We start from the raw sequence: 12385 nt of genomic DNA on the forward strand, positions 1-12385 counted from the left end.
TACCTATCCACATTCTGCTTTATTTTCAATAGTTACCCAAATTACAAGAACTTGATTTTCCAATATCAGTCCAGATATTTTTCAAAACAGTTACTTTTCTGTGGATATCACTCCATTCGTCAGATACTTTCGTGAACACTGTAGATTCAGCAATAGGCAAACATCCAAAAACAGAATTTATGTCATTTCCAAAATAAACATTCACACATTTATTGACAGAAATATTCTTCACAGCTTCCAAACTGTAGGGCACAATGCTGAATACACCTCTTGGTAGTAAGGAACATAGCTTAGTAAGAAACTCTGAGGAACAAGTTGATTTACTAAAAAGCAGTACAGCATTTCCTTGGTACAAAGCTGTGAAAATCAATTTTCTATTCTCAGATTGTGAAATATCTATTGCAACTACCCCCCTGGGCTCTGTTAGAGTATTTAAGTTATATGAACTTGTTAGGTTTGGAGTTTCTCGATATGAATCCTTCAGAGACTCGTAGATATCGTCGATCGTGGACACTATCCAATCAGATAAATTGGATCTGGAAATCAAGAAAAAAATTATTGGACGGAGTCATGCAATAATGCATATGATTATGGAACAAGTCGAATTCCACTTCATCATAGTTACAAGTTGAATTTTAACTAAATCAACAGTCAAATTATTATAAATTATCATAAACATAAGTATTAATCTTTTTCTACAACTTGAAAGCTTCAAGATCAGTTACCAAGCAGAGCACATGAATATGGCAAGTGTGATTTTGCCGATGCTTTGTGATAATGTCAAAGACGAATGGATGCCCACCCGGGACATTATTCAGTATCAAATATCATTTTCTCAATTTACTTCATCTGAAGGATTCTAAGTATTACAATGAAAGCTACAAGAATTTTCTTGTGGTGTGTGCGCGTGCTTGCGCGCGTGTGTGGGTGCGCGTGTGTGTATAAAATTTGGATCAAATACTCTCTTCAACAACTTTCAGTGTTTCTAACATACACAGAAAGACGTTGAGTGTATATATGAATATAAACAGTACTTTCATAAGTACCTAAATATTACATTTTAAAATTCTATGTATGGAATGTTTCATATTTCACATAATAAATCGCAATATACTTACTTATTGCTCTTTTGGTTATCTAAATATTCAGCATATTCTTGAAATATCTTGGATTTTTCAATTTTTGGTACCTTGCTCCAGTTCTCTTGTGACCTTCTAGCGGATTCTATAATACTAGCAACTGATATGCTTGCATTTGAACTTGCCTTTCGAACAGGATTGACCGATTGTATCTCAGGTTCAACATATTCCAAAAATCCTGCAATATATGGATCAAAAAATGAAGAAAGAAAGAAAAAATTCATCAACCTTCTTTTCCCCCAAAGTATCCAACGCCACTCTCTTTCACCGGACATATTGCCACAGCTGGTGTACTAGAACCATAACTGCTATTTACCCAAACATTGCCAACCTAAAATAATAATATTCAGTTGTTGTAAAATAAACAGTTGACAAATATTCAGAAAACTCATGAATTTTGTATTTTTGCAAATATAACCATTTTATGAGGTTATATCTATTATATTATGCAATACCTCTGAAATTGTTTAATGCATATTAAAGTCCTATGGGTGATTCCTTACTTGCTACTTAGATCTGGCTGTATTACAATGCTAATGTTCAATGTGACAGTAGCAATCATCACCTCCATTCACTGAAGAAAAACGGATACATTCTCAATTCACTTTTAATCAGAACGAAAATAAAGATAAAATTCAATTCCAATTATATTGAATATCGCTAGAGAAGTTTTTTATGAAACATCGTTCAGAATTTTCAAATGTACTGAACTTCAACAAATAAAATTAATTAATTCAGTGTATTTTCTTTGAAAGGGATGAAAAATTCATTGCAAGGTAGTGAATGGTAAACATTTATTGAGATATGCGAGTGAGTTGTTAATATTTTTTTTATTTCGTCTATTTGCAAATTCTCAAAAATAATATAAAACTGGTGATTACTCATGAAAGACCGGTTTATTTTCAAAAAAATTATCTACGTTTGGATAGAGAATCGGGATATATATATCAAACAAGGTATCATTAGACACCCTCTCGAAGAGTTGTTTATTAAAAAGTATTGCACTGTATAATAGACATTCTTTACCCATTTGAGTATGACTTATTCGAATTGAATTATCAGTTTGGAAGAGATATATTATCTCTACCATTCCAAATTTTTGAAGTAGTCTGGGAATTGAATGAATAAATTGATAACCATACGAAGTTTTACACTTGTGAAAAATGAATTATTCAAATGCACGTAGATTACTTAACTAGTTGGAGATAAAAATGATTGTCTACAAATTGTCTTACTTTCAGTTTTCTAGCAACCTCGTTTACAACACCAACATTTTCTGACCAAATCGAGGCCCCAAGGCCTTGTCTTGTATTATTTGCCAAATTGACAGCTTCGTCTATGGATCTGAAAGCTAAAACAGTAACGTCATCTGCTTCTTGACAGTCAGAAGTTAAAACCCTATTCATTTGAACCCTTCCTCCTATGAATAATGTTGGACACCACTTGTTAGAATTCTCTTCTGTTTGGAAAATTTCTACTCCTTGAGACTCTGCCAAATCTACCAAAGCTGACAGCTTGCTCGAGCGTGACTCACCACCCCAAACAATATCCACCATTTTATCATCAGAATTGCCAATTTTCAATGACTTCAATTTCGACTTCAATTTGTTCAGAAATACTGGAAAAATGTTTTCCTGGACTAAAATCATGTTTGTGGACCAGGGCAACTGAAAAAAAATAAAATAAATAACTGTACCTATGTTTGAGAAACGAAATTTGATTTCATGTTAGTATAGTGTGGAGTATGTTTCTTTCGAATCGAACAAGATATCAAAGTCGGACAAAGTTTACATGAGAAGATATTTTCAACTCTCTATCTGACACTTAATTTTGGAAATCAGATCAGCCACTCGTTAGTAAATAGCTGTTTGCTATTCATCTTGAGAATTTGCAAATATAATTTCAAAGAAAATTATATTTAAAACCCACTCTAGTTCATCCCAATAAATGTTCACTATTTACTTCCTGACAATGATGAAACATTTTGTAAATTCATATCTTACATTATAAACTGTTTCTGGGATTAATTCTTTGCAAGTACCTCTTATTCCCTCTTAAAGTTCTGAAATAGACTGCAGTTGCATAACGTACACTTTAGATCTCTCGTACCCTCTCAAAAACAGCTAAAGGTGTATCTTCTAAAAACACTTCTTCCACACCAGATCAAAAATACAGTTTCATGACGTCATCTTTAATAATTACTGTAGAGTTTATAGATTGACAATCAAGCGAACAAAAGAAATACTTTACAATGAAAGAGTCCTGGTCAATTATAAATGACTTAAAAAACTCAAAAAAACGAAAATGTAACATTACCCTAAGTCCTGATACTATAAATGACTTTTACTGCTCTACTGTAGAAAATATGAGTAAAAATATTGCTAGCCCTTATGATCCATTAGTACATCTAGAAAATTTGGGCGTGGATGAGAACATGTCTCTGTATGACACCAACATTAATGAATTAACTGAAATCATGATGGATATTAAAAACAAAAATAGTGCAGGCTACAATAACATTTCGATCAAAATAATACAAAACCTTCCTCCTAGTGCCCTAAATGTACTGGTTTCACTGATAAATGTATCCTTTCAAACAGGCACATTCCCCTTTTTTCTAAAAACCTCTCTGGTCATTCCTCTGCATAAGGCGGGAGATTCTGATGATCCCTCTAATCTCCGCCCTATATCTCTCATACCAACCATCGCAAAAATAATTGAAAAACTAGTTAAAAAACGACTACTTGGATTCATAAATAAGCATAACATCATCAGTGAAAATCAATTCGGCTTTCAGAATAATAAAAATACGCACGATACTATTTTCTCATTTCTGAATAAAGTTTATTCTGAGATAAATGTCGGTGAAAAGAATGTCGTAGTATTTTGTGACCTGTCAAAGGCATTCGACTACATTGATCACAAAATACTGCTGAGAAAGCTCCAACGTTATGGATGCAGAAGTAACTCACAAATGGTTTGATTCCTACCTAATGGAATGGACACAAATGGTCAAAACAACTCAACTTTCAAAAAAAGGTAAATTTATTCTGGAGTTCCACATGGTTCTATGTTAAGTTCCATTCTTTTCTTATTATATATTAATGACTTCACCAAACTTAATATTTCTGGGAAGTTCACCTTATTTGCAAATGACACTACCATACTTTGGAATAATAAACACACCTATGAGTTGCACAAAATAATATCTGCCGACTTGAAAAAAGTTATAGATTGGTGTTATTCAAACATTTTATCTTTCAACTTAACTAAAACAAATTTATTATCATTTAGATGCTCAATCAAAGAACTTTTTTTTGAAGACAGATCACTGGAATCTAAAAATAACACTAAATTTCTTCATTGATCAGAATTTAAAATTTGTGGATCATGTTAAACAACTCACTAGAAAAGTCTCCTCTGGCTGTTATGCAGTTAGAGTGATTTATAAAGAATTGAAGAATTGCATTATTTATACTGGAATCTGTGTGTTTAATAAATAAGCATATATTAAATTCTGCTGCATCCACTTCCCATTATAACACCTGAAACTGCATACACACTCTGAAACTCACTGTGCCAACTAAAAACATTACCAGAGACTCCATATTTTACAACGGTGGAAAAATGTACAATCATTTGCCTATGGACATAAGATCTGCCTATATAAATGACTTCCAGTTCAGGAAGTTAGTCAAACAATTGCTATCTGATAGACCCTATTATACTTTGGATGAATATTTTAACGATAGCTTTTAACTGACTTACGCATATTTTTTATCTTTACTTATTAAGGAGCTCTTAAGTGTTACTTATTATGTCTACTCTTTTATAAACTTGACTTTCATTCTTTTATATATACATATCTTTTATATCCCCCATTTTAACATAGTTTGTACCCATGCACTATTTATATTTTTATTTTAATTTCAGTTGGTATGTTTTGCATTTTTTTAAGTATGTACTACCCGAGCTTTGTCTACAAGATTATGTCTTATGATAATAAACCATATTATTATCTTTTGATAATGCTGATTTGGTTAGCGAAACACGTGTCGAAAGACATTTCTGTTCTGGTGTGGGAAAAGTGTTTTTAATAGATTCATTTTACGCCAGAGGTTTCAAAACTACTTGTCATTTAAAAGCGTCAATATTATTGTTTTGAATGGACTTTTTTATTGAAATTATGATGTTTATAGTTTGTTAGCAGATGATGATCCGATTCGCAAAAATAAACCAGTTTTGGAAGTTGTATTGAAAAACTCATCTGAATAAAAAAATGGGTTTTCATTAAAACTTTGTGTGACCTTGATATATGTCCCATTCAAAAGTTAAGAGGAGCGGCTTTTGTTCAACAAAAATTCATTTACCTACCAAACTTCGATATCCCCATGCTGATGCTATTACGCCTTCACACGCTGAATCCAGATCAGCACTATCAAAAACAATCACAGGCGTTTTGTAAGAAGATACTGAAACATTTTTGATATTTTTGAATTGGCAACATAATGCTTATTGTAAAAACATACACTGCAGAATTTTTTTACCACTGCTATTGATTCCTCGGTACTTCTGAGACTTTAGATCAACAAACAAAGAAAGTACAGCAACTTTTTCACTACTCAGATACGGCAGAAGTTCACAGTCGTCAGATGGTACAAGACGAAATGCATCCTCAGGTATCCTGAAAATTAACATAAAATTGTGGTCTACTTTACATTTATTACTACTCACCCCACTGATGTAGCAAGATCTTTGATTAAAAAAGCAGCAGGTGCCAGTTTGGTTCCCACTTGAAGAACAATATTATAACCTGCGGCCAGGGCTGGAGCGAGAAAGAGACCCAAATTTGTCAAAGCATTATCATTTGAAAATACTCCTACAGCGATACCTGAAACGTATAATTTTTAGGAAAATGCAACCTTCAGACTGGGGCTTGAACCACCGATCAACACGGCAGTCAATTTAAGTGAGTGAATAAAGCACCCACGTTGAACCGCCTGGCTACCGGCGGTTCTAATTGAAAAAAATGGCAGCATGAGTGGTGTTATAGAAAGTATATCTTCCTTTGGGAGACCATAGTTGGGTGGTTGTAGGACAATTTTTGGAGGATACAAATTAGATTATACTTCTGGATGTTGCATAGTGTAAAACATCCGGAAATTTGTTTCCTTTATATTAAGATTTAGCTGATTGAGAGTTACTCATTACGCATTTCAAAGGATATGTTGCAACTATTTTAATGTTACTTCTTCCGTTTCTTTTGAAATTAACAATGATGAGTAAGTAGTCTTTTTAGAGTGTTACTGAACATCCCAACATGTAGGTATGTCAGCAATATATAAAGAAAATAACATGGATGCTAATGCTTCCTAATGGGGGAACTTCAATGGTGCTATCGATGACATCAGATGTGTACGATTTTACACTGCCGACCTTGCAGTTGCTACATATAACATAATATCATGTACTGCATTCTATTGATTAAATGAGATTCAAATTAGTGATAAGCTATTTGGGGGATCCCATAGGACAACCAGTTCAATGAGGTTCAGTTACCGCAAATACCTACGTACTGTTGGTTTTTTTGCAAAAAAAAAGTTACTTGAAATAAAGAGAAAAAAGACATCCGATTTTTTCTTTTCGATTTGGAAATAAAGTAGACATAGGCTTTCGATGTGATAGTTCATCCGATTTGAAAATTAGGTTGGTAACCGATCGGATCAACGTGGGTGCTTTGTTCATTTACTCAAATCGACCGTCATGTTGGTCGGTGGTTCAAGCCGCATGATGAACGATCGATTTTCACTTGCTACTGTCCAACCCGTGTTAGGAATCACACGTTAAAAGGTAATAACTCGTTAGTCCTCGACTCGCACAAGTTTCGACTTCTGAGGGTTGTCGTTCCTAGGGGTGCGACAGCTGGTTAACGGAAAAACATATTCATTTTTATTTTTTCAGGTACCTATTGCAGGTGCCAAAAGGACATTGACTGTATATTCAAGGATATTTGTCAAAACTCCAGTTTACTTGAAAATGGTTTAATAAACCGAATGCGGTCGTAACAAATGAAAATCCAAGTAGAAATTAAACAAAAGTTATTTTCTATATATTTTTGGTAGAGGGTAATTGATAAATCCAGGCACTGGATGAATAAAATTTGGAAATTGACATATTGTTAAGAAATAATATAATGAAATCACAATAAACTGGAGACATACTGCTCCCTAGAATGGTTTGAGTATATATTTCGTCCATTTTTTTAAATATGATATAACATCTGACAAAATATACCATTTAGTTGATTCACAAAGTGCTTCAATGCTGCCTTCAACGCAGCGCTTTTTTTGTCTTGGACGCAGCCATTAGTAAATCCATATTCTTTCTTTATTGGCCGCTGCTTCTTATTCAGGCGCAATTGGGTGAGTAAATCCATATTATAAATGGCAAAGCATAAGCCTTATGTGTCTATCGTTCAAAGAGAAGTTGACAGCCGTTGTAGTTCCGATATTCTGTGGTAGCCGTATTCAGGTTTGCTATTTGAACGGGTTTGGAACTTTCAAATTTAGTCGCACAGTTGGAGACTTGAAATGTTTTGGGCGAGTCTACTTTTAAAATCAGCTGGATAACTATTCTGAACCGTTCTATAATCGTTCGAACTGCGAACATGAATACTCTTCAAGATTTATTCTGGTTCTTAGTTTATACTGCTCCGAATCGTCCAAAATCAGTGAGTCAGTTGGAGACTGAAAAAGTTTACAGGACATCATGTTTAGTATTCGGTTGGGCGACTGTTTTCTGACTGCTAGGAACAGTCCGGGCAGAGAGCCAGAACAGGACTTATGTTATATAGTGCAAATTGTACATGCAAGGAGCAAGAAGTTTGTTGTCTATAGCATACACTTTAATATATGCTTCTGGCTGGAATAGACAAGCAAATTTGAAGAAAAAAGTATTAAAGTTTGATTTTCATTAGCATACCGAATGTTTGAAAATATTTTAATTATTTGCAAGATTGACAAAACTGCAAACAGAATAATTAGAAAACAAGATAACCCGTAGATATATATACAAGGTTAGAATAAAATACCTTTTGGTTTCCACTTTGGATTATCGGCTTTAAAAGAGAAGGCAATAACCGAGTAATAATGAAAATATTGGGCTAGTAAAGGCACTGCTTTGTTTTTGGTATCTCTTGATAAAATTCCACGAGAAATACATTCTATTTGGGCAAACAATTCAATACTTTTCTCTATTTCTGAAGCCAGTCTGAAAATTAATAAAAGCATTGTGCAATCTTGGGAAATATTAAAAAAACTTACTTTTTTAGTATCTTTGTTCTCTGAAAAGAATTTACATCAATCCATTTGGTTTTTTCGTTGCATTTCATCAAAACGTTTGTTATAGTGTCAATCTCAGGTACAAAGATTTTGTATAGAATTTCACCAGTAACACAATCATTCAGTTTTGTTGGTGTTCCCACTGGAGCTTCGCTACTTTTTTCAATATAAGTGAAAAATGAATTTTCGTTATTTTTAAACCATTCCTTCAAAATATAGGTTATTGTGAAAATTAATAATTATCTTTCATTTAGTATAATTATGCTTACAATGGCTTTGTTTAAATTTTCAAAATTTTCTCCATATTCCATGGTCGCAAAAATGTCTGCTATTTTAGTAGTTTTCACTTTAGATTTATCTTCCATTTTCGGCAGAAATATTGAATTATATTCAATAATGTTGAACCATCAGTTATCTTTTGATGTGTTTAGATTGATTGAAACAACTTAACCTTACAATCTACATTATCACATAATCATAATTTTATCTTGTAGTAACACTTCAAATTGCAATGATCAACAGTTGTGCGATTCTATATGAGTAATTTACTGTGTGTTGTGATGAAATAACTTTTTGTGAATCTGTCTTTTTCAGATAATTTTCCTGAGAAATGTTGAATATATCAAGATATTGCAAAAATTCCTCACTTATATCTCAAAGTAAACAACTTTTGGGAATTTCATCAAGAAGTCTGGTACAAAATGGAATATCAAGAACATACATGTCATCAGTTTTCAAACGACCAACTAAAAACTTCAAGGTGATTATAAGTTATAATGATTTAGACTAGTTAAGAGCGAGGTTAAGAGGTAGAACTGGAATCTTTGAAGCAAAACGAATCTGAAAAAATAACCTCCTGAAAATGTCGGTTATAATACTTTTATACTCTGGCGAAGAATGAACCGAACTCAAATCCTGCTCACTCACGCCCGAACTGGAACACTTTTCTTGATGTTAGTTATACCAACTTGGTTAGTGTCATCAGTTGCGTTGCATTCAATATCGCCAAGACCTACTCTAGCTAAAATTATTGAGATAACAAATTTAGAATCACGTTTTTGAATAAATACAATATTAATTTGATTTTCAGGAATAGAAAATTACTAATAACACTTTATTTTTCTTTCTACAACAATTATACAGGGTGTCCAAGATAAGGAGGTCAAAAATGGCAACTATCAGTGGAATAATTGTCAAAAAAAAGCTGAAATATAAAAAGTGATCCAGGCATATAAAAAAGTGAAAATGGTCATTATTTTTTGAAGACAAAACGTATTGAAAATCAGTTAATGCTATTGTATACAGCTTGAAAAGTGGCAATAAAAGTGAATTCAATGGTTCATTTCGAGCTAGAGGTCCCAAAATCCACTTATCAAGTCAATAACTCTTGTAATGAATAAAATTATATATATGATGGAATCAGCCGATACTTGATGAAAATCCATAACTAACGTATTCCAAAAACACTTTATTGTGAGATTTTCCCTAAATTGTTTTACAAAAACGCAACACGTGTCTCACCATACAATGGCTTCATCTGGCGTGTCTTTCACACGGGAGCTATAAAATGTATTACATGTTTTTGTGTTATATGAATGAATATCACTATTTTGAACTAAATATCTGCTAAGATAGGCTGGTTGCATCCCACTCGTAATTTTGAAAATAAAAATGCTCAAATAATACAGTCTTTTATGTACCGGCTGCCACTGTAGAGTATTCAACATAGATTCAATAGGGGTATACTGGTTGCATCTCAAAATGATTCTCATACCTCGATTTTGTAGTTTCTGCAACTGTCCCATTTGATTTTGGTTGAAAAGATACATCAGTGTGGCACATTAGTCAAAGTGTGGCCTTATTATGCAGTTGTAACATGTTAGTCTAGCTAAGGTTGATAAAGATTTTGAAATTCTAGAGAAAAAATACATTTTCTTACATATCTTTCTAATGATATATTCGGCACGCTTATTCAAATTTAATTGATGGTCTATAATGAATCCTAGTTACTTAATTTCATTTACAATTGTGAGTTGATTATTGAATATGCTGATATTAACGTCGTTAGTATCAATCTTTCTTTGATTCGAATTTGTTGTAACAATCATTGCTTTAGATTTATTGATATTCAATTTTAGTTTATTCACTTGTAGATATAACTTCTTTTAAATCACAGTTTTCCATATATACAAGGGTATCATCAGCAAATAAATTAATATGGTGTGAACCAGGTACATAGTTAATATCATTTATATAAATAATGAACAGCAGTGGTCCCAAAACACCACCTTGTGGTACACCTATGTCATTTATAATTTAATCTGACATTACGTCACTAATTTTAGTCCTTTGAGTTCTTTGCTCAAGATAACTATCTAACCAGTTTAAATCTTTTTCAGTTACACCATAATACTTCAGTTTACTGATTAAAGTTTTCCTATTAATTGTTTCAAAGGCACGCTTGAAATTTAGAATTATAGCAACAATATATTCTTTCTTATCAATACTTGTTTTCACTCTGTGACTGTTAGTTGTAATGCTGTTTCACATGAGTGATTCTTACGAAAACCAGACTGATTTTCGATGAATAAATTATTTCCATTAAAGTATGTAACTAGTTGTTCATATACTGACAGTTCCAATACTTTTTCAAGCGTTGAAAGACTGTTTATTGGACGAAATTTCGGAATTGGAGTCACTGTACTAACTTTGTACTGGTTTAGAAACAGTCCCGTGTACAAGGAAGTATTTATAAAGTTCAATATTATATGCCCAGACACATCGAAAGTTTCTTTTGAGAATTTACTATTTATAATTTCACTTTTATTTACTTTATCAAGAGAAAAAAATTTTGTATCAGAAAGATTAACCGCCTCAACATAATTCCTAAGAACAATTAGATATCTACAAAGATAATTTTACAAATTCATTTACAATAATTTTACAACAAACTAATTTGTTATCCTCGGTAGGTGTTACTTCGACTGTAACGATAAACACCTGAAGAGGCTTTGTGAATTATGAAGTGAAATATTACAATGCAGTGTTCTTCAAAACAAATTCATTTTCAAGTTATCACTGCATAATTTCCCTGAACCTTAGTATAATATTCCTAATATTGTTTTTCCTTGATTATTTGAAAGTCATTAGTATATTTTGTATTTTGTAATTCCTCTTTTTTTCTAGTTTGTTAACTTTTGGCGTAAGAATGCAACTGTGGCAGTAAGATTGAATTCAGATGTTTCCAATAAGGGGCAGAAGGCAGTTGGCTATTGGCTGCTAACTTGTAGTGGAATGGTTTTTGTAGCTGTTGTTATAGGTATAGTAACAACCTATTATATTGTATTGGTTAGTATTTGTATGGTGTTAGATGAGGTAATAAAAAAAACTGTTAAGTGAATAATTGTTAACTTGAAATCTATCAGTTGCTGTGATATTTTATTTGTAATTATAATGTGGAATGGAATAAAACGAATTTGACCAACTCATATTTATTTTTATTTTGATAAACCCTCACATCAAATGTTCAAATAGAAGTTTATGAAGAATATGCGAAATAAAATATCACTTGTTATTGTTTATTAGTTCGTCACTTCTGGAAATGAAAATATTTTAGACCAAAATTAATAACTAATTAAAGTATTCAATGATATTTTTTGTAAATCATATAGGCGGCGTAACAAGATTAACAGAATCTGGATTGTCAATGGTGACATGGAAATTGTTGGGAGAAAAAATGCCCAGATCCGAAGAAGAGTGGCAAGAAGAATTCAACAGATACAAGCAATATCCTGAATTCAAAATGTAAGTGTACAACCAAATATTGTTTTTCTCTGAATTCATATACATTTTCTACTACAATTTCCAGTTGCTTGGTTTAGCAATAATTCAGTAGCATTTAAAATT

General features: G+C 32.4%; 2 protein-coding genes across 8 annotated transcripts in view; one reads left to right on the top strand and one right to left on the bottom strand.

The window, feature by feature from the left end:
- LOC111509871 (2-aminomuconic semialdehyde dehydrogenase) lies at window positions 1-8883 on the bottom strand. Of its 4 annotated transcripts, XM_023165726.2 has the most exons (10): window positions 8749-8883; window positions 8462-8685; window positions 8230-8408; window positions 5874-6030; window positions 5669-5823; window positions 5514-5611; window positions 2375-2806; window positions 1368-1470; window positions 1119-1317; window positions 1-536 (listed from the first exon to the last, which is right to left on the bottom strand). In XM_023165726.2, the coding sequence occupies exons 1-10, from the start codon at window positions 8842-8844 to the stop codon at window positions 26-28; spliced, it is 2154 nt and encodes a 717-aa protein (XP_023021494.1). In that variant the 5' UTR covers window positions 8845-8883; the 3' UTR covers window positions 1-25. The 4 variants fall into 4 exon arrangements, with proteins under 4 accessions (XP_023021494.1, XP_074028862.1, XP_023021508.1 ...); XM_074172761.1 differs by lacking the exons at window positions 8230-8408; window positions 8462-8685; window positions 8749-8883 and adding an exon at window positions 7434-7876; XM_023165740.2 differs by lacking the exons at window positions 8230-8408; window positions 8462-8685; window positions 8749-8883 and adding an exon at window positions 6351-6665.
- LOC111509890 (heme A synthase COX15) overlaps window positions 8064-12385 on the top strand; it is a 21178-nt gene continuing 16856 nt past the window's right edge. The window contains exons 1-4 of one of the 4 annotated variants that reach the window (XM_023165749.2): window positions 8064-8214; window positions 9074-9239; window positions 11666-11798; window positions 12151-12283. In XM_023165749.2, coding sequence (XP_023021517.1) covers window positions 9090-9239; window positions 11666-11798; window positions 12151-12283 — 416 coding nt within the window. In that variant the 5' untranslated portion in view covers window positions 8064-8214; window positions 9074-9089. The other 3 variants (XM_023165763.2, XM_023165777.2, XM_023165757.2) reach the window with 3 other exon arrangements.

Source organism: Leptinotarsa decemlineata, unplaced genomic scaffold (assembly GCF_025532065.1).
Source record: "Leptinotarsa decemlineata unplaced genomic scaffold, Ldec_3_MD MMD2_tig00000199_RagTag_RagTag, whole genome shotgun sequence".
NCBI lineage: Eukaryota > Metazoa > Arthropoda > Insecta > Coleoptera > Chrysomelidae > Leptinotarsa > Leptinotarsa decemlineata.

Bases quoted from the DNA above. Each gene is read 5' to 3' on its own strand.
- LOC111509871 (XM_023165726.2), bottom strand. From the start codon at position 8,844: ATGGAAGATAAATCTAAAGTGAAAACTACTAAAATAGCAGACATTTTT. The intron at 8,686-8,748 runs GTAAGCATAATT...TATATTTTGAAG, and splicing joins AAAATTTAAACAAAGCCATT to GAATGGTTTAAAAATAACGA. The intron at 1,318-1,367 runs GTTGATGAATTT...CATATATTGCAG, and splicing joins ATACTTTGGGGGAAAAGAAG to GATTTTTGGAATATGTTGAA.